Consider the following 20,986-nt stretch of genomic DNA (forward strand, 5'->3'; position numbering starts at 1 on the left):
AATGGCAGAAATTTACAGAAAAAGTTGCATATTTTGAGATTGCCTCTACAACCTTAACCTTGTAGTGCCAAGTTTGAAATTCAAAGTTTTTGCACAGAATGCACCTAGCCTTGGCAAAGATGAAAGTTTTCAAGCTAATTTGCAATAAATTTACTCATGACAGATGCATAAAACCTAGTTAGCTAGAGTATATTAGCAGCTAGGTAGGTTTATGTACATGTATTTAAGACTTTTAAAGGATGCAGCAATTCCCTGTTATACATTTGATTTCTTTGGTTTTATGATGTTTTCCTGAAATGTCACTTCTGGGCTTCCGTACAAAGCTGCTGTCAGAGCTTTAAGAGCTGAGAGGTCAAGAGGAAGTTCCTTCAGCCATTTTAAACACATTTCTGGGTAAGTGCTTTGAGGACAGTTTAATGTCCCTTCAAGTGTTTCATGCACTAATAAAACCGTTTTACTGTTTGTGTCGATGGAGCCAGAAAATAAACAACCTTACATGTCAGCTAAAAACATAATTCAGCTCTTTATTAGGATTTACATGTTAAAACTGTCTACCAACAGAAAGAGCCGTGTTGGACTTGATTTGGAGTAATAATAATCACATCTGCTTGTGATGTTTCGTCAGTGCTGACAGGGCGAATCCAGGCTCTGGCCGCACTTCCAGCAGCAGTAGTGTTGCGGATGCCACGTCCGTCCGTCTTCCGCCGTGATGAACGACTTGCAGAAGATGAGCTGAGGATGGAGAAGCAGCGTTGATTCAAAGACAGCAGCTGAGAGTGAAGAAAGGCTCGTCATGCATTCAGAGCAGGCGCGTCACCTCGTCGCAGCCGCAGCAGCGCGGCCACACCGACTCGCAGTAGTGCCGTCCGCAGAGCAGCTTCTGATTGGACCAGAAGTAGACCAGGTCCGCCAGGCCGTGGCCGCACTCTGAGCACACAAAGCAGGTGGGGTGCCACAGGGCGTCATGATAACCTGCACGCTCTGCGTAAACAACCGGACTGTCCTTTGAGACGTCTCCGTGGCAACCAGTACACCGCTTGGGGACAAAAGAACAAAAAAGGTTGAATTTGCAACAAGAAGAGCTGGAAAACTTGATCAGTGGCATCATTGTTTTTTTGGTTTTCTTAGGGGGGATCTATTTTGCATGTTTTTATACTTCCATTTGGTTTTCAACTGCTTCTAAAGACAGCCATGTACTGAAAAACACACCCAGCTATTTTTTGGCTATGCATAGTTTCCACAAGTCTGGACTGGAAGTGATCCGCACCACTGAACCGCCATCTTGGTAGGCAAGCACATCGCCAAACAAAGATGAACCATGACTTTGAGTCCAACAAAAGAAAGTATATTGACACTGTTGACCAACGTGCAAGAGAAATAAACATCCACAAATCTCTGCTGAGATTGTTGCTGAAATCTCTGTTGCTATAGTTGTCATAGCAACTCCATAGCAACAGTCATTTACCAATGCCTACCAATATGGCTGTCAGCCACAAAGAACCCGGAAATGTGACGTCACATGAGAAATATGTATGAAAGTTTTTAGTGTGTGAAAAGTGAGCAGTTTCAGAAACCTTCTGGATGTTAAGTCACATTCACTGACGTACGGCGAAGATGTACGGTTGTATAATTGCACATCTGTTTGCAGCCATTTTCACACGCAAGTATAAACGTCAAGTTGGAGGCGTGGCAAGCAGTAGGCTAATTGGATTTAAAGTGACAGAAACCATAAAACTAAACTCTCAACATCTAAAAATGTAATTAACATTCTTAGAATCGACCCATAGAACTTTTTCTAAGTAGTGTTTCAGAAAACATAAATTGATGTTCCAGCTCTGCTCTTTGTTTCACTTCTTTCTGTTAGTTTTGTATAAAATTTGTTTTTAATTTTCTTTATTTCCTTACATATTCAGTTTTGTCGTCGGTTCCGTTCACAGCAGAGGAGGCGCTGCTGCGGCTCGCGCTCCGATTCTGGTGCTGCACAGCCTCTGCCTTGTCGCCGCGATCTTTGACCTCTTTTGCTGTCCGCTGAGCAGCTGCTTCTTTCAGAGCGCCGCCCTCTCCAGGTAAGCCGACCTCCCCGACTCCCAGAACCTCCAGTTTGAACTGCTTCACGAACAGAATCATGGCCGAAACCTGCAGGTGAACCGGTGAAAGATAACTTAGCCCTTTAACTTTAACTTTAAGTCGCCTGTGTGCATCAGGACCATTAAAGACAGAAATATAAAAGGAGGCGTACATTTCCAACAAAAATTGCAGAAATTTTGAGATTAATCTCAGAAATTTTCTAAACAAAGACATTTCTGAAGCACAAAAATTTAAAATTTGCTCATAAAATACTCATAAGTTTTGAAATTAATATCAGACATTTTCAAGAAAAACTTGGAAATTTTTATTTTGAAAAGTCAGAAATTTTCTAAAAACAAATTTGAAATTTCTGAGTTTGAAATGTCAGAAAATTGTGAGGAGAAAAATGAAATTTTGTGATTAATGACAGAATTTTTTGAAGTTTGAAGTTTCTGATTTTGAAGAATCAACATTTTTCTAAAAACATTCCAAAATGTTGAGATTGATCTTAGAAATTTTCTAAATTAGACATTTCTGAGTTTCAGTCTATCAAACGTTTTTGATTTTTGCAACTTTTTTTCAAGAATTTTCTTTTCAGAAATGTTTTTTTTCTCCCAAGAAGAAATTTTCAGAAATTTTCTCACGATTTTTTTTAGTTTTCAATCTCAGAAATTTTCAAGTTTTTCGAGAAAATTTCTGAGATTAATCTGAGAGTTTTGTTTGGCAGAAATGAATTCCTCCTCTTCTATTTTCAGCCCATAAATACGCGCCGTCGTATTTAGGCGCTGAGCCGAACCTCGTCCTCGCTGCCCAGACTCTGACACTTCATGGGGTCCTGATCATAGACTGGGAGCTGGCTGAGGAGATGCCTGCGGCGCTGCAGGGCTCCGGGCGTCCCAGAGACGGGGCGCTGGTTTTCAGGCAGCAGCTCCATGTACTGCATGGCCTGAAGAGACAAAAAACAACTTTTACACACTGACATAGGGTTCAGTTCAGTTTAATATAATGATAAACATAAAAAAATCTTCCTCCAGGCGTCGTACTGTGCAAAAGTTCACTGCAAAAACAAAATTTTACCAAGTAAAATTCTTTAAACCTTTTAGTTCGCTTGAAATAAGACAAAACTGAAAAGCAGCTTGTTTTAAACCAATAATTCCCTAATATTTATGAAAAAAATCCAATTCCACTGGATTATTTCACTCATAAGAGATTTTTTTCCATAAGTGAAATAATTTTGTATATTATTGTATATACTACTACTAATTGTGTAATTTTGCTAGTTATGACTGTCCTTGAAGACATTTTTTATTACTTCAACATCATTCTGTTGATAAAAAGGAAAATTCCAAAGTAATAAACTTTCTGCTCCAAATATCCCAAATGTCCACATGTAATCATCGGACCTACAATGAATATTATGGAAATCTGACGTTAATTTTTACCTTGCATTTTCATTTCTGACAATAAAAACCTAAAATCCAGAGTCTCAAAATTTGAGCACTGTGAAAAGTTACAGCATAGAAAGTTGTGTGGAAGGAAAAAGTGTGGAGGGAGATTAGCAACAGGAGGACTGTCAAGCAAAATTTCTGTAACGTCAACAACACAACGCAACTGATTGTCGAGAAGTGAATTACCACCATATAAACAAACTGAAATGAACAGAATTTTATAGTTTACCAAATTAAAGGTTTTGTGGACAATCCTGTTAAAAACAAACAAAAAATGAATTTTCTAAAAATATTAATGAAAATGAGCACAAATGCAGCGTTTCTTTTCTTGTTTTGGTGTAGCTATAGACTATTTGGCCTATTTAAAGTGATAGAGTCTGGATTTATTTTCAAAGTTTTTATCAGGGGGACCAACGCGCGGCCCGAGGGCCATTTGTGGCCTTTAGACTGATTTTGTGCGGCCCACAACTGAAGTTCAAGCATGATCTTACAAACACAAAATATTCTTTTTTTTAAATAACCAGGCTTTTATAGAAAGTAGAATCATGTTTATTCAGAGATTTTACAGAAAAGGCGACTTTGCACCAAAACAGCTTTTATTTTGTTCATTAAACTTGGTTAAATAAAACGAGCGTTTTAAAAGAAAGTGACCCAAATCCTGTTCATATAACTGAGAATAAATTTGCTCAATCAAGCCCAAAATGTTTTGTAGTTAAAAAACCTTTTAAAGTTTTGGATCTATATGATGAATGTGATCCCTTTCCTACACAGAAAACACCGTGAAATCAGACTATTTCATGATTTTATGAAATGAATCTCTGGTTTTTATAGTATCTTCGTCTCTTTGGTTCAGTTTTGGCTTCCCGCTGCTGAAACCTGAGCAGCGGGTTTCGGTTTTGCTCTCTCCAGGTGTTTTTCTGTGACACAGCTGTGTGTCGTCAGCTTATTTCGCCGCTGACAGACGGTGACTAACAGCCTGGAGTTAGCAAGCCGAGTCCAACCCGGACGAGGCAGACACGATGTTTCTCTGCTGGGTTTGGATCCGTCTCTCAGCCGCAGAAATGTCTGTCATGTAATTACAGGCTGGGCTGATTTTAATGCAAAGCAGACAAGAAGAGACGGCTGAGAAATATATTTTAGTGCTTCCAACAGAAGATATGAGTTTAAAAAAACACTTACTCAAGCAGTTTTAATTTACTTCTCTTTTAACACAGGAGTGTCAAACTCATTTTTATTTTGGGCCACAAGAATGTCTTTAAGGGGCAGAAAGTATTGATAAAACAACCTTTTAACAAACTGTTAAGATTTTAATAATTCCCATTGAAATTAAATGAGGTAGAACTTTAGATGAAGGGCATTAAAAGTGTCAACTTTGCATTATTTGGTAAATAATGACACATTTAATGCGGAGTTGCATTAAAAGTTGCTTAAAAAGTGCAATAAAAGTGTCAACTTTGTATTGAAAGTGTCATTACTTACCGAGTGACACTTCATAAACATTTATGAAGACTCCTTATGACAGGTGTTACATCAGTCTTATACAGACTCCTTCAAATAAAGCGTTACCTTCAATTATATTAAATATATTTTTACATTTCTGTAATCTGGTATTCTACACACAAAACTGCTGACTTGATTGATAAAATATTTAAAAACACATCTGTCATCTTGAAGTTTCTATTTGTAGAGTCTAGAGGACGCAAAAGAACTTCTGGCGGGCCGGATTTGGCCTGTGGGCCTTGAGTTTGACACACACTGACCTTATAAAGCTAAAAGGAGATTCATTCATTACAGTTTGTTGTGAATTTCTGTGTGTAAATAATGTAATTAGCTTCCTGTGCATCCCACATGTCCAAAAGCATCCTATCTGTAGGTAGCAGAGGCCATCTTTGCTTTTTTGGAGATTATTTCTGCTAGAGTCTCATAGCCACGACCTTCAGCGCTCACTGGATGAGATTCAGCTCCTGCAAGTTTACTTTTGTGGTTCTAATTAGTTTCCACCGTTTTTCTGCAGTTTTGCTCAAAACCTTCACCTTCAGTCTGGTTTCTCCGTGTTGCGCTCGCTGTGTTTACCCCTCTGCTTATTTACAGGCTTGCATCCTGTTTCTCTGGTGTTTTTAGCTAATTTGCTAATGGTTGTGGGTCACTGGCTACCGTGTTTAATAACATAAAGTTGCTGCATCAAGTGTGTGTACAGTGTGTGTAAACTACAATTAGCTAAAAAGCTAAAGCCAGCTAAAAGCTAACTAAAACTAGCCTTAGCTAGTAGTGCTAGTGGCCTATCAGTAGCAGATGTCAGCTTCACATCAGATTCACTGTCAAACTTTTAACTGTATCTTTTTCACTCAGAAGTTTTGGCGATGAACATGGCTGACTTTTAGGAAATGAATATGAGAGTTATTTTAGGGTAAAAATTAGCTTCAGATTTCCATGCTATTTATTGTAGGTTATATGATTATATGTGGATATTTAGCGCTAGTAACACGCTGCATGTTGTTTGGGATTTCACTATTTTAAAACAGTATAACATTTAAATAGTGGAGAGCATCGCTAACTAAAACATTAGTGACGCTAAACCTAAAGCACAAATAATAAAAATGAGTTCCGCTAACATTAAACACGGTACTTAGCAGAAGCTAATGCTAAAGTGCTTTCCAACACATTGACATTTAAATATTGGTGGGAGCTCTTAGCTATAAAATTAGCTGTGCTAACCCTAAAGCACTGATCATAAACATTCATTCTGCTAGCACTAAATGCTCCACAAACAGTATTTTGCAGAAGCTATGGCTAAAACTTTTTCAACTGAAACAAATAAAAAAACAACATAGCAGAAATAAAATATTCTTCAAGAACAGGAGGAATGACATCATGATTAGGTAAAATAAGGAAGTGACAGTTTTAACTGTATTTCTGCTTCATGTTCTGCTGGTCTCACCAGTTTCTGGTTGAGTCCGGCCGGCGCCCAGTCATACGTGGTGGTGTTGAAAGTCGGGTCTTTGCGCGACACCACCGGGTTCGTCACAATCATTCGGTTTCTCTTGTACACGCGAAGGCCTCCGCCCCCTTTGACCTTTGCGGTTAGGTGGGAGCAAGGCGAGTCTCCGAGAAGGCGTCCCATCCGCCGGTCGTCCTCCGCGTCGCCGTCCGGAGCCGCGTGGTTGGCCGTGCTGCAGCCGCACGCCACGCAGGCTTTCCTGGACAGAGACCCGCACAGGTGGTGATGGCGGCATCGTCTTCCAACCGTTCAACAGGTTTTCCTTTAATTTACGGTTTTCATTCATTGTTTATTGAAAAACAAGATTGAGATGCCTTATTAACTCTACATCTGATCAAATATTGTCTATCAAAATTGCATATCCAGAACAGCAGCCATGTTGATTCCCACAGGTGGGCAGAGTAGCCAAAACTACGGTGGCCGACAGGTGCAAATGCGCAGCAAAAACATGCAAACAAAAAAGAAGACACCCCCGAATGAAATGCAGCAAATAAAAAGAGAGACGCAAACACCCCCGAATGAAATGCAGCAAACAAAAAGTGTTGAAAACGGAAGTGCTCCAGACCACTAGGGGGAGTCAAAGAAAATAGTATTCATTTCTATGGGACCAGATGCAAGATTCTTCTTCTTCTTCTTCTTCTTCTTCTTGGTATTTATTGGCGGTTGGCAACAAACTTACAGTAGCATTACCGCCACTTACCAGTATGGAGTGTGGTTCGAGATGGTCTATAAACTTTCACTTTCTACCTTTTCCCTCCATTAACTCCTGATTAAACATACCCCCACACATACACACCTGCTTATATTATCCAACTTGCTTATAGCTTTATATACCCCTCTTTGATATTCTTTACACATTCACACCCAACTTGCTCTACTCATATCCTATGAAATAGCTTTGTTTTTTTAAGATACCGAATAATTATTTGAATATGTCTACTCCCGAAATCTCTCCTCAAAAATTCTATTAAATTAAACCTTTCTTTAATACCTACACACTCTCTCAGCATGCATCTTCTCTCTTCTTCATACTTACAACACTCTAAAATAACATGCTCTATTGTTTCAGACTTCTCACAATAATCACACTTTCCAGATGCAAGATTCAGAGAGATACCTTTACGTTCTTTCAAATTTCTTTCTCTGAATCTTGCATCTGGTCCCATAGAAATGAATACTATTTTCTTTGACTCCCCCTAGTGGTCTGGAGCACTTCCGTTTTCAACACTTTTTATTTGCTGCATTTCATTCGGGGGTGTCTTCTTTTTTGTTTGCATGTTTTCTCTTTTGCTGCGCATTTGCACCTGTCGGCCACCGTACAAAACCTTTACTCAAGTAAAAATAAAAAGTAGCCATCCAAGAAATTACTTAAGAGGTCTAGTCAACTAATCAAAACATCGATCATTTAATATTTAAAGGTTGCATCATCAGACAAATCAAAATATAAAGTTATGTGGTAATTTTTTATTTTAAAGACCAAAATGATTTACATAAATAACATAATTATTAAGCAACAAAAATCAGGCCAAACATTTTTTTAAATGAGTTTCTTTCAATGAAAAACTTCTGAAACTTTAACAAAAACTGCAGATATGTTTCTGTTTCTGGTTAAAACATGTTTGATTTTCATTCCAGAAGTTGATCTCGAGTAAGAGAAGAAATACTTTATGATAAAATTACTCATAAAGGTACATTTTTCCAAAAAGTGCTTTTCAACAGATTGACATTTGAATATTAATGGGTTAGCGCTAGCTAAAAGGTTAGCCACGATAATCCTAAAACACCAATCATAAGTATTAGTTCTGCTAATGCTAAAGTGCAAAAAGTTCTGTAACTTCTTAATGCCCAGCTCTGTTTACTCCTGTCTTGTGTTGATCAATTTGTTTGCAGAGTAAACGATTGCCAACAACAACGGTTGTGAGATTGTTGCTGTGATTTTTTTTATTCCTTTCACTGTTTTTCCTTTTTGTTGGCAAAGTAAAATAAAAAAGCATAAGATGAAGCAACTGTACCTCCAGGAATGAGGCTGAAATCCGGAGCAGCTGCTTTTACAAGCCAGACACGCCCCGGCACCTCTGAGAGACATCTGAGAGGAGAAGCAGAAAAACACACATCAAAACCTCACCCCTCGTTTTCAGACGGAAAGTTCGCTTGACTAAAACATCAACATAAATATTCAGAGTTTTAAAGATTTGGGAACAGAACAGGGTAAAAACAAAACAGCAAAGCGAGGAATAACGAGGCCAAACATCTGGAGAGGAACAAAGTTTGTTTACTGAGGAGAGATAAAAATCCCTTGAAACACAAAAACAACTCGACTTGTAACTTGGGTTATTGAACACGTTGGTCCTAAACAGAAAGTCTGCAGGCTGCAGCCTCACCATTACATTTCTGCACAAATCAATTCTCATCTCCCTTTGGCGCTTTCTCCCATTGAGATCAATTTCAATTTCATTCTGGCTAATCAGCGACCAGAAGGAGAAGTTGTGAACGATAGCATTGATTTTCTGCTGTTTTTGTTTTTTAAATGCAGTCTGCCTGTGGTTTAGTTTGGTAATGGCAGCAGAGGAAGTGGACAAAGTTTGTTTAAGGGTGATAGTCCAGTAGATTTGGTTCAACTGGAGACCAAAGCTGCAGCATTTGTAACATTTTTAGCTGCTGCGCTTCTCTTTTTTTTTTTACAAACGATTCAAGCAATCGTTCTTCAATAGTTGAAGATCCAGATGTTTTGTACAAATCAAAGCATGGATAGATATTTGGGTGTAAAACAGAACCAAAACCTGCTCATTTGCTTTCAGAATGAGTTGTTGTAGGGCCTCTTGTTTTTTCCAGCAGCCATTATGCAGCAGGAAAACCAGCTGACCAAATGGGTCCACTTGAGTTGCTAGGTAACGGCGCAGTGCCAGTCCTATATAAAGCTAGCTAAAAGCTAAGCAAGTCCTAATATACTTTATTGATCCCAAGCAGAAATTGCTTTGTTAAAAAGAAACTCCTATCCAAAGTGTGAAATATTAGTAAATATAAACTCTAAATAATTTAGATATGACCTAAATATAAAAAAATGGGGAAAAATACATGAAAACAATTGGGAGGATTTTGAAAAAACAAATTTGCCAGACATCAAAAATATGAACTTATTGCCTAAAAAAGCTGGGTGTTTTTTTTTTTTTTAAGTTTTATGATGTTTTAGAAGCAGTAGAAACCCAAGTGGAAATATAAAATTGTGCAAAATGTGATTTTTTATTTTTTATTTCTGAGAGAACAGGATGAAGCTGCTTGTTTGAAAAGCTTTTTGTTCTCAAGCACAAACAAGACGTCAGGAATCCTCAGACCATTAGACGTACTAACAACTCCGACTCCCTTCAAAGCCTGAGGAGACGTTGATAAAGTTGTGTGTGTGTGTGTGTGAGTGTGTGTGTGTGTGTGCGTGTGTGCGTGCGTGTGTGTGTGCGTGTGTGTGTGTGTGTGTGTGTGTGGGAGTGTTAGCTGAGACTGAAGGGGTTGTTTGGTGAGTCTTTTCTCCTGGTGGAGGCAGCAGAATCGGTCAGGGCGGATGACCTCACCGCTCCACCCAGTGACTGTTCCTGCTAACATCACTGATCTCCGTCTGCAGCTCTGACTGTGTTTTATTAACACATGATTCAGGTCCTACACTCATTTCAACCATTCATGATTTCACAACCAACCTTTTTAGGTTAAACAAACAAAACTGAAGGATGTTTTATATTTTTACTTCCTTTGATGATCAACGATACTTAATTATGATAGTCTAATATATAATGTCTCAATTTCAGCAGGTGGTTGATTATTTGTTTAAATTTATAAGACTAAAGTAGTCAAAAAATATCTATTTCCTGACTGCAGCGGACCGCTGACACTCATAGACAATTAGTATTATTATTTAAGATATTTTGGACTTAAATTTGTTCATTTAAACAGCAAAAATGTGATTCTCTGTGTCCATTTACACCAGATTTCTTGGTATTTTAATTATGAAATTATTGATAACTGGTAAATACTGCAAATACAAAAGTCTTGCCAAGTATCTTTGGTCTAGTTTCTAGTGCAACTGTATCTGTATACTTGAAATAAGACAAAATTAGCTTATAAGTACATTTTCAGAAATATATAGGAGCTTGTTTTAAGCCAATTATTCCATAACATTGATAACAAAATACTGTTTCCAATGGCAGATTATTAAACTCATAATAAGACATTTTTCCCATGTTATAAGTGAAATAATCTCCCAGAGGAAATAGCACTTTTTTAATCAAGCTCCTCTGTCTTGCTGAAAAGTTACTTGTAGGTTAGTTTTGTCTTATACACAAAGATATTTGCAGTAGAATGTAGACCAGAAATACTTCTGTACTAGATTTTCTTTTTTTGCAGTGAATAAATTAAGAATCCATTTTTCAAAAGGTTATCGATTTCCATTTCAGTCAGTTGAAATTGAATTTGTCATATTTTATAAAAATCAACATGACTAATAGTGAAAATGCAAATTGTTCACACTTGTCTTGAATTAATGACTAAATGCTATGAAAAATTTTTTTCTTGATTTTAAAACCAAAATAAAATGGTTTTGAAAGAGACTTTTATCTTATTCAAGTGTCTAAAACATTCCTTCTTCCCTGCTTTTGTTGACTATATTTACAGTAAATGTAGTTTTCCAAAACAAAGTAAACTACCCAGAAGTGGTCATTTTCTGTATTTAAGATGTCCAGACATGTCTGCAGACCATCCAAGCTGTGAGAAAGTGAGAGAGAGCAAGGCTTTTTAAGTGAAATGATCTGGGCCACACCTAAAAGGTCTACAGATCAGATAATATGACTGAAAAATTACATTTTAGTTCAAACATTGTGAAAAATAAAACTACATTATAATCTAACACCAAAAGGAATTAAACTAAGTTTAAATCAAGCTTTTGAATTTTGCCCTGGTAACGGAGATTACATTCACTGAACTTGAATTTACATTTTTGCCAGATTACAAAATCTGTTATTCCTGGATCACATCATCCCCATTAAGCCACTCTATGTTGGACTATTTTGGTTTGTAGAAGCTGATGTGCTACTTATGCATCAAAAATAGGAACTGTCATCAGGTTTCTTAGCAGCTCCAGAAATACCTAAACATGTGAGATGACAAAGAGACTTTAAAGCCTCTGGCAGGAAACCTGACAGGAAAAACAATCTGCAGCTTTTAGTCTGGGAGTCAGCGCACCTGTCCGTCTGTCACCAGGTATTACCGGGTCCATCTCTGGTGTACGGAACGACGGACACAACAAGAGCTCTTAGATAATAGAAACCAACCCTGGACAGAGGGATTTGCTCCAGGATTAACACTCCTCAAACATTTCCAAACGTAGATCTAACCTTCCAAAAATAAAAACAGCATAATATCTACATATATCTTCTTTGCAGATGACACAACTGTATTTTATTCAGGAGAAAATATTTAGAAAGTGCCAGTGGTGGCAGAAATTACTACAAAAATGAAAAATGGTTTCATAACAACAAATTATCCTGAACTATTGATGAAATAAACTCTGGGATATTTTGTGGCAATAAAAAATATTTGCCGATGCTGAAGAAGTCGACATATAAGCACAAAAATAAAACCTTGTAATATTTGTAATGTGATACAGCTTCCAATTGAGTATTAGAGCCAAGCTATGAGAAACTTTGTTGAATTACTAGGATATGGTCACAATATTATCAGAATGAAGATGCAATTTTACCAGAAATCTTAAAATTACAAAAAAAGGATCATTTTCATAAGAAAACGTTTGGATGATTATATTTTTAAAAATATATTTATTTTGTTGGAGCCCTCATTAAATTGCTACTTCCTTTTATTATTGTAACATTATTCTTGTAATATTATAACTTTATTCTTGTCATGAAAAAAGACAAAGATGGCAACCTGACTTTTACATTTTGTTGTAGAGTTGACCTGAATAATATTACGACTGTATCTAATATTTTTTAACATTTATTTTACCAAGATAAAAAAAACCACTGAGATTAAACAACTAATTTTTAAGAAAGTCCTGGTCAAGAGGCAGCAACAAATACAACACAGAAAAATACACAGTTAATAGGAAACATCAGTCAGGCTATAAAATGCAGGTACATGTCATAGAATCGGCAATATTAATGTTAATATTGCCGATATTATTAAGATTTCATTCTCATCTTACTGACTGTATTCTTTGACATTCAGACAACAGTTCTGAGTCCTACGTTGCTGGACAAAAACAAAAGAAAATCTCAAAATTATTGCTAGTACTTTAGAGGAACATATTATGCAAAATTCAAATTTTGCACCTTTTTGTAATTTAACATCAAACTATTATATAGTTTTAACCCCTTTGAGTTTCTGATCTATAAATCAGTCTGCAGCCAGGTTGTTCTAGAGGTTAAATAGATATTTTAGGGCTTAATAAGTAAAATGGCAGCAATTTTGTTTGTTTCATAACTTCATGACCTTTGACCTTCTCTCCTCTGGTCTGTTTAACAGCTACAGTCTCAGATCAGCTCAGCCCTCCAGGACTGTCAGCAGCAGAAACAGAAACTTTTTACCTGTTGGGGAAAATAGAGACTAGATTTGCTTTGCATTTCCTGCATGATGGCGATGATCCAGTAGGATCCAGTTAGATTCTTGATTATTATGGGTTGTTGCTGTGTTGTTGTACGGAGTTTTAAGATGTTGTTCAATGTGCCCTTTTTGAGCCCCTGGCCCTAAATAGGGCTCTGCACGGCCCTGATCATAACCGGACAAAAACAAGACTAGTGTCTCTGAAACAGGGTGTGAATGATCAGCCCATAATAAAACTAGTTCAGTGGTGAAGGCTTGTTGTTGAAGCAGCTTCAGCAGAACAAGACTGTAATTACATTCCTCTGGAGTCGGCTGACTGACAGCGGCACAGTCACTTTATCATAATAACACTGCGCTGTGTTATTCTGGGAAATTCTGTCAATAAATCATCCTTATTACTAACGGACTAGACAATAAAAATGTCAGAAATAGAGAAACTCCTGACCAAAAGTCATGCTAAATTTGAAATGTTTTTAATAAAAGCTGCATCTGATTAGGAAGTCTCGACATTTAAATAGTTTGGGCGATGAAGCCGCGTCCTCCCACGTGTTGCAGATTTTATTTCGTTTTTTGTCGCTTTATAAGCATATGGCTAAACAAAAAAGAGGAAATAAAAACCTCTCCTGGATTAAATAGTTCAGCATTTCTATATTTAGGGATCAGATAAGGTGAGCATTTAGGTGGGGTCACTCTCAACCAAGTTATTTTGAATATGTCAGCTATGAGAGGAGGGAAAACGCAGGAAACGCAGAGAGATAAGAGGCTGGAGGTCACAGGAAAGGCGGAACAGCAGCCATGGATCCTCTGGGCTTCATGTTGGTCTGGAACTAAAACAAAACCCAGATAGAGTTTCCAGCAGCTATTTAAAGGTGGAGAGAGACAATGGTCAAGGTGTTGTCCTAGAGCGGGGGGCTAGCTCATAGCTTCAGGCTTAGAAAATTTACTTAAAACCTATTTTAAATGAAATGTTTGGTGATCTTTTGTAAGTATTTGCTCCTATAAAGGAATGATTTTACTCATTTTCTCATGTGCCTGGAAAATACATAATATGGTATTTTGGTATGATATTAAATAACATGTATGATATTAAATAACATGTATGATATTAAATAACATGTATGATATTAAATAACATGTATGATATTAAATAACATGTATGATATTAAATAATATGGTATTTGTCAGATGGTATGACAATAAAAAAAAATCCTTGATTTCTTGAATTCTAAAATTGACCCTTTTATTAAATTTAATAAAGCAGATTTGGGGGCGCTGTGGTGGCGCAGGGGCAAAGCATGACCCACGTTGAGGCCTTAGTCCTTGTAGTAGTGGTCGTAGGTTCGATTCCCGGCCTGGCGACGTTTGCCGCATGTCTCTGGTTACCCTGTTTCCTGTCAAACTACTTTCAAATAAAGGCCACTAGAGCCAACAAAACCTTTAAAATAAAAGCACATTTGGCTGCAGCAAAGGCGCTTTTAAGAAAACGTTTTTGGGTCGACGTGGTTCTACTTATTATTATGCTTCCGTAACATTTGTAGAAAATTATATCAGTAATAATTTTACCCTAATTAAAAATAAAAAGTCTCCATCTGCACCAGTCACCTGTACTGGACGGCTCAAATTTGCATCACTCTGAAAATGCATTTAGGGGCCACAAAAAGTCAGTCTGAGGGCGACAAGTGGCCCCCAGACCGCACTTTGGACACCTCTGGATTAGTTTGGTCCAGTGGAGCATTCCCTGCTGGGAGTGCTGGGAGTTATTTCCATCATGGCGGTGGAACATTTTTAAGCTTCTGGGCTTAAACAAACAGATAAACATCAACAGGTGGCGCTGATCCATCTGGTTTTCAGACGCCTGACCTCTGGCCGGGTCGCTGGCCCAGTGGGTCGCTGGCTTCATGCTCCAACGTTAAACTGTGGTGTCGTTTTAAAGGCAACAGAAAAACGAGTCAAAAAAAATGTATTTTCCTGAATCCTAATGTATTCTGTTTATTTTTTAATAACTTAATTAGTCTTTTCTGAAAAGCAAAACAAAATATCTTAACCTGTGACTTTCAATTATTTCGTAAGTTTTCTCAAATTAATAAAGGTTTTGTTACCATTTTATTTACAGAGATGCAAAATAACAGTTGTACCTTTAACAAGCTGCAGGATTACTTCAGGTGTACCACCTGGCTCCTGCATCGGCCCGCTGGGTTTTCCAGCCAATAAAAATAAGGAAGGACAAGTGAAGGGCTGTTCTGTTCTATTCTATTCTATTCTATTCTATTCTATTCTATTCTGTTCTATTCTATTCTATTCTTTCTGTTCTATTCTATTCTATTCTATTCTATTCTGTTCTATTCTATTCTATTCTATTCTATTCTGTTCTATTCTATTCTATTCTTTCTGTTCTATTCTATTCTATTCTATTCTATTCTATTCTGTTCTATTCTATTCTTTCTGTTCTATTCTATTCTATTCTATTCTGTTCTTTCTGTTCTATTCTATTCTATTCTTTCTGTTCTATTCTGTTCTGTTCTGTTCTGTTCTATTCTATTCTATTCTGTTCTGTTCTTTCTGTTCTATTATATTATATTCTATTCTGTTCTGTTCTGTTCTTTCTGTTCTATTATATTCTATTCTGTTCTGTTCTATTCTATTCTATTCTATTCCTTCTGTTCTATTCTATTCTATTCTATTCTGTTCTATTCTATTCTATTCTATTCTATTCTATTCTATTCTATTCTATTCTGTTCTGTTCTGTTCTATTCTATTCTATTCTTTCTGTTCTATTCTATTCTATTCTATTCTATTCTATTCTATTCTATTCTTTCTATTCTGTTCTGTTCTATTCTATTCTGTTATGTTCTATTCTATTCTGTTCTGTTCTATTCTATTCTATTCTATTCTATTCTATTCTATTCTATTCTATTCTGTTCTGTTCTGTTCTATTCTATTCTGTTCTATTCTGTTATGTTCTATTCTGTTCTGTTCTATTCTATTCTATTCTATTCTGTTCTATTCTGTTCTATTCTATTCTATTCTATTCTATTCTATTCTATTCTATTCTGTTCTATTCTATTCTGTTCTATTCTGTTATGTTCTATTCTGTTCTGTTCTGTTCTATTCTATTCTATTCTATTCTGTTCTATTCTATTCTATTCTATTCTATTCTATTCTGTTCTATTCTATTCTATTCTTTCTGTTCTATTCTATTCTATTCTATTCTATTCTATTCTATTCTGTTCTATTCTATTCTTTCTGTTCTATTCTATTCTATTCTATTCTGTTCTTTCTGTTCTATTCTATTCTATTCTGTTCTGTTCCTTCTGTTCTATTCTATTCTATTCTATTCTGTTCTATTCTATTCTATTCTATTCTGTTCTGTTCTGTTCTGTTCTATTCTATTCTATTCTATTCTATTCTATTCTGTTATGTTCTATTCTATTCTGTTATGTTCTATTCTATTCTATTCTATTCTATTCTATTCTATTCTTTCTATTCTGTTCTGTTCTATTCTATTCTATTCTATTCTGTTATGTTCTATTCTATTCTGTTATGTTCTGTTCTATTCTATTCTATTCTATTCTATTCTGTTCTGTTCTATTCTATTCTGTTCTATTCTGTTATGTTCTATTCTGTTCTGTTCTGTTCTATTCTATTCTATTCTATTCTATTCTGTTCTATTCTATTCTGTTCTATTCTATTCTATTCTATTCTATTCTATTCTGTTCTGTTCTATTCTATTCTGTTCTATTCTGTTATGTTCTATTCTATTCTATTCTATTCTATTCTGTTCTGTTCTGTTCTGTTCTGTTCTCAGTTAGCTTATTTTATCGTAAAGCAAGTGGAAAATAAAAGTTTGCTCTGAAGAAATAGTTGTTTTTTTATCAAAGATGGTTTTAATTATTGCACAGACCCACTAAATTAGGATTTTATCTGCCAAATTTGCAAATGTATTGTTTTATTTTAAAGACATCTATTGAAAATATGTATTTTATGTTTCAAATGTAAGATTTAAACAACCATCCATTCACAGTAACTTTAATTTGCCTCTATTTGAAAGAAAACAAACATGAATTAATACGTTCAAGACATATTGCTGCTTTAAGAAAAGTATATAAAAATATATTTAAGAAGTTCAAACTAAGAAATGAAATAAATATCTTCAAATTAAGAACATTAGGAAGACATATTTTCTATATTATTCACTGCATTTCTTCATTTCCAGGTTTTCCTGATAGTTTTTTTTTATTATTTTATAACAATTTTTGTTACAATTTGCAGTTTTAAAAAAGAGGAAAACTGGACATAAATTAGAATTTAATACATTTTACTTGAATTTTTAAAAAATTATTTTGTAGAATGAATGTGTAAGACTTAAATAAATGCTCAAAAGTTAAACAAGTTAATATCAAACGCGATCATTAAATCTCATCAACTCATTAATGCATTATTTGCTCCTTATTTCTTTAAGTGAATTTATATCGGCAATAAGTTTTACTGCTTATGTATGAACAGCTAAGCCCTAAATTATTCACATCCCTTTCAGATTTACATTTAAAATTACTTTTAATCAATAAAGAAGAAGTTTGTTTCTCACAGGAAACAACACAGAGTTCTTAAAAGATGATAAAATAATACCAGTGTAGCAACAATTTTCATAATTAATCTGTTTTATTAACATGTTGCTTAAATTACTAATCCTATATGTTATAACTGTAAAGTTTTTCCTATAGTTGCTTTGCAACTTTTTGCACCTTTGACCTCTTTAGTGTCGGAGGGCCTCCTTGCCATCACCCTAATCTTTAGTGGCCACTCTAAAACATTAATACTACTACCAGTTAGAAAAAAAGATGTTTATAAAATTAAAAGATTACTTAACTGTATATGTTTTAGTTCTTATTTTAAAAAATCCTTTAAGGTGTTTGTTGTGTAACTATAAATTAATAGATCAAATGATGATCAGCAAAAGGTCAGAATTAATATGATATTATTATAATGATATCACTGCAGATGGTGAGTGGATAAAAGCTTCTAGCTGTAAACGTAACTAAAAACAAGTGTTTTGTCTAAATTAGAGGATTCTGAACTGACTGGATTTTATTGTTTTCAGAAGGTAAACTTGGTTTTATTATACTTCCTTGATCAGGTTACAATCGGTCTATGGTCTATTCAAACATATTTTACAGTTTTTGTACAAAATCATTCTTGGATAATGAGATTTTAGTCTGGTCAATTCTGCCTATTTTGTACAACTGTACATCTACTAATGCTTGAAAGCATTAGTAGAGCCTCCTGCACAACCAACAAGAATGCAGGAAGTGGTTTCAGGATGTAAAGTCATCTACTCCAGCAGCCATTGTAAAACCAGCTGACCATATGTGCTGCAGTTCAGCTTGGGTTGCTAGGTAACAGTTTTAGTTGGGGTTGCAATTGGTAGGTTTTTGAAACTACTCATTTTCCAGACACCAAAAAATATTAACTTATTGAGCTTAAGCTGTTTTAGAAGCAACAGAAACCAAAATGGAAGTACAAACAAGTGCTAAATGAATTTTTAAGCAGCTAAATGTTTTTATCTTTAAGTCAAATTAAAGTTTACTGGCCATAATGAAAAGGATCTCCACCAGCAGGAGGAGACGTTACGTCCTACCAGCCTGACTGACCCCTGACCTCCACATCTGGCCGTGTCTGAAGGTGTCCGTACCTTTTCCACGGCTGCGCTCGCGTCCATGTCGTCCTCCTCTTTCTCCTCTTCCTCGGCTGTTGCTGCCTCTGCTCTTCCAGAACAATGAGACTTTAAATTCCTCTCCTGTCGACCACACTTCCTCTCTCCCCGCCCACAGTCGCTCCCGCTGCCCTGCAGCAATTTTCAGACGTCTGCTCTTCCATCCACTCACTACCTCTGACTAACCGTCTCTTTTTTGACTAATTCCTGTCTGGAAACTCAAATCAACTCAATAACCTTGCCTTTTTGTATTTATTTGTGATTTTCCATCTTTTTACTCTAGTTTTTCCCCCAACACTCCTGATTTGTCCAGCTGCCAGCTCTTCTTCTCCACCCTCTGCAACATGAACCCAGCAGGTTTCTTTGCCTCCTGATTTTGCTCCAACATGCAGAGGGGAAAGTCAAACATAAAGCTTCACGCTGCTCTCTTAAATATAGTGAGTGCTTGCCGTATCGTTAGTGGACCTGCAAAACAGCAAGGTTTTTAAAGTGACCCTCTGCTGGACTGCAGGACTACCTGGGGCAGTGAGGCAGGACTGGACTGCTTGTGTTTTGAATAAAGACTGAATGACTCCATTCTAAACTATTACAGCCAATCAGAAGAGAGCAAAAAACTCCTCAGCCAATAGGAGCTTGAAAAATCTGTCCTCCTTCTATTCAGTAGGTTTTCAGTTCAACTGAGAAGAAAAATTGATGAAGACGCAGAGAAACTAGGAACTAATTAAATCTCTATGTAGCGATGAACCAGAACCTTCAGAGACACATAAAGGCAGTTACAAAACCGGCCTTCTCGCTATTCTTCTGTTACTTTATGTGTGTTTCCCGCAGTGTCTGGTCCGCTTGGCGTTCACATATGCATTCAAACCGCATTATAGTTCACCTCAACCAAACTGAGACCGAGGGGACCAGAGTTCGATTAGCATTCACACTTCAACAACAGAACTGGACTTTAATAAAAGTACTGGAGTTCGATTAAAGTGGACTGAACATGGCTGGTGTGAACGCACCAGCCATCAAAATACATTCAAATGTGTCAACCTGCCAGACTTTTCAGGTCTTCTGGTTCTGGTGTCCATCCTCAAAACCAGAAAAAACATGGAGAAACAGCATCAAGCATCTATGCACCACAAATCTTTTGACTCATCCTGCTTTTCTTTATATTCTTCTTCCAGGCAAGAATCTGTAGCAAGTTAATTTTACTGGAGAATTTATTTGGATTTTATTTTCTTTTTAATTCCTTTTCATGATCAATAAAGATGATTTTTATTATTTTTTAACCCACTTAACTCTGATTCAGTGTAACATTTAGAGAAAGAGGTGAGTAAACCAGTGTAAGGTCAATCTTACTTGCTCTTTGTAATCAGCAGTTTGTTGTAAAGAGATAATTTGCTTTCTTGTTCAATAAAGGGATTAGCACAAAAAAGCTAAATAAATTTTCACATTGAGCTGAACTGTCTAAAACTAAACCATTGGTTATACAAAACTATTTATACATGTTTACCTTTTCAGATTTTGTCTAATTGCAGCTCCAGGTCTCAGTGTATTGGGATTTTATGTGATATAGAAAATAGTTTGTAGAAAGTCTTCCACCAGCTTTATACATCTAGACTCTAGAGACTGAAATATTTGCTTATATTTCTTTTAAGTTTACATTACAAATTATCTGTGCTTATAGTGAGATAAATACACAGATTGACCATTTTATTTATTTATTTGTTTTTACAAATTAGGCAATTAGTGTAGCAAAAAAAATTTTATATGGGTGTCAGATTTTCAGATTTTTATTTGGAAAAACTTTTGAGTATTTGTCACTTTCTTTCCTTCACAATCATGCACTACTTTGTTCTGGTAAATTACGTAAGCTCCCAATAAAAATATATATTATGATGTGTTTTAACAAAGAAAAAATAAACAAAACCGTTAGAAATTACAGGATGTTTTAAGTAAAAACAACAGAAAAAACGAAAAATGGTTCCCGGGGTCTTGTTGCGTCATAAACTCCGCCCGGACTGGAAAGTGAGAAAAAAGGTGCGTTTGTTTAACTCCACGGCGTACACCGCCTCCTTTCCACCGCAGCCGCATTAAACCACGCCTCATAGAAAACAATAGACCAATAGAAAATCTTGACGTCAACGATCATTTTCAATATTCATGACTTTTCGC

General features: G+C 36.1%; 1 protein-coding gene across 1 annotated transcript; it reads right to left on the reverse strand.

Annotated features, from left to right (window-relative positions):
- Positions 1–499: 499 nt before the first annotated feature.
- lmcd1 (LIM and cysteine rich domains 1) lies at positions 500–19,147 on the reverse strand. Its single transcript, XM_023324544.1, has 7 exons — positions 18,803–19,147; positions 8,526–8,599; positions 6,454–6,712; positions 2,864–3,013; positions 1,906–2,136; positions 818–1,036; positions 500–732 (listed from the first exon to the last, which is right to left on the reverse strand). Exons 1-7 carry the CDS (start codon positions 18,827–18,829, stop codon positions 622–624), a joined length of 1,071 nt encoding a protein of 356 aa, XP_023180312.1. The 5' UTR covers positions 18,830–19,147; the 3' UTR covers positions 500–621.
- Between the last annotated feature and the right edge of the window lie 1,839 nt (positions 19,148–20,986).

Source organism: Xiphophorus maculatus, chromosome 20 (assembly GCF_002775205.1).
Source record: "Xiphophorus maculatus strain JP 163 A chromosome 20, X_maculatus-5.0-male, whole genome shotgun sequence".
Taxonomy (NCBI): domain Eukaryota; kingdom Metazoa; phylum Chordata; class Actinopteri; order Cyprinodontiformes; family Poeciliidae; genus Xiphophorus; species Xiphophorus maculatus.

Bases quoted from the DNA above. Each gene is read 5' to 3' on its own strand.
- lmcd1 (XM_023324544.1), bottom strand. From the start codon at position 18,829: ATGGACGCGAGCGCAGCCGTGGAAAAG. The intron at 8,600-18,802 runs GTACGGACACCT...TTCTCCTCTCAG, and splicing joins CGAGCGCAGCCGTGGAAAAG to ATGTCTCTCAGAGGTGCCGG. The intron at 3,014-6,453 runs GTGAGACCAGCA...TTGTCTCTTCAG, and splicing joins CCGGACTCAACCAGAAACTG to GCCATGCAGTACATGGAGCT.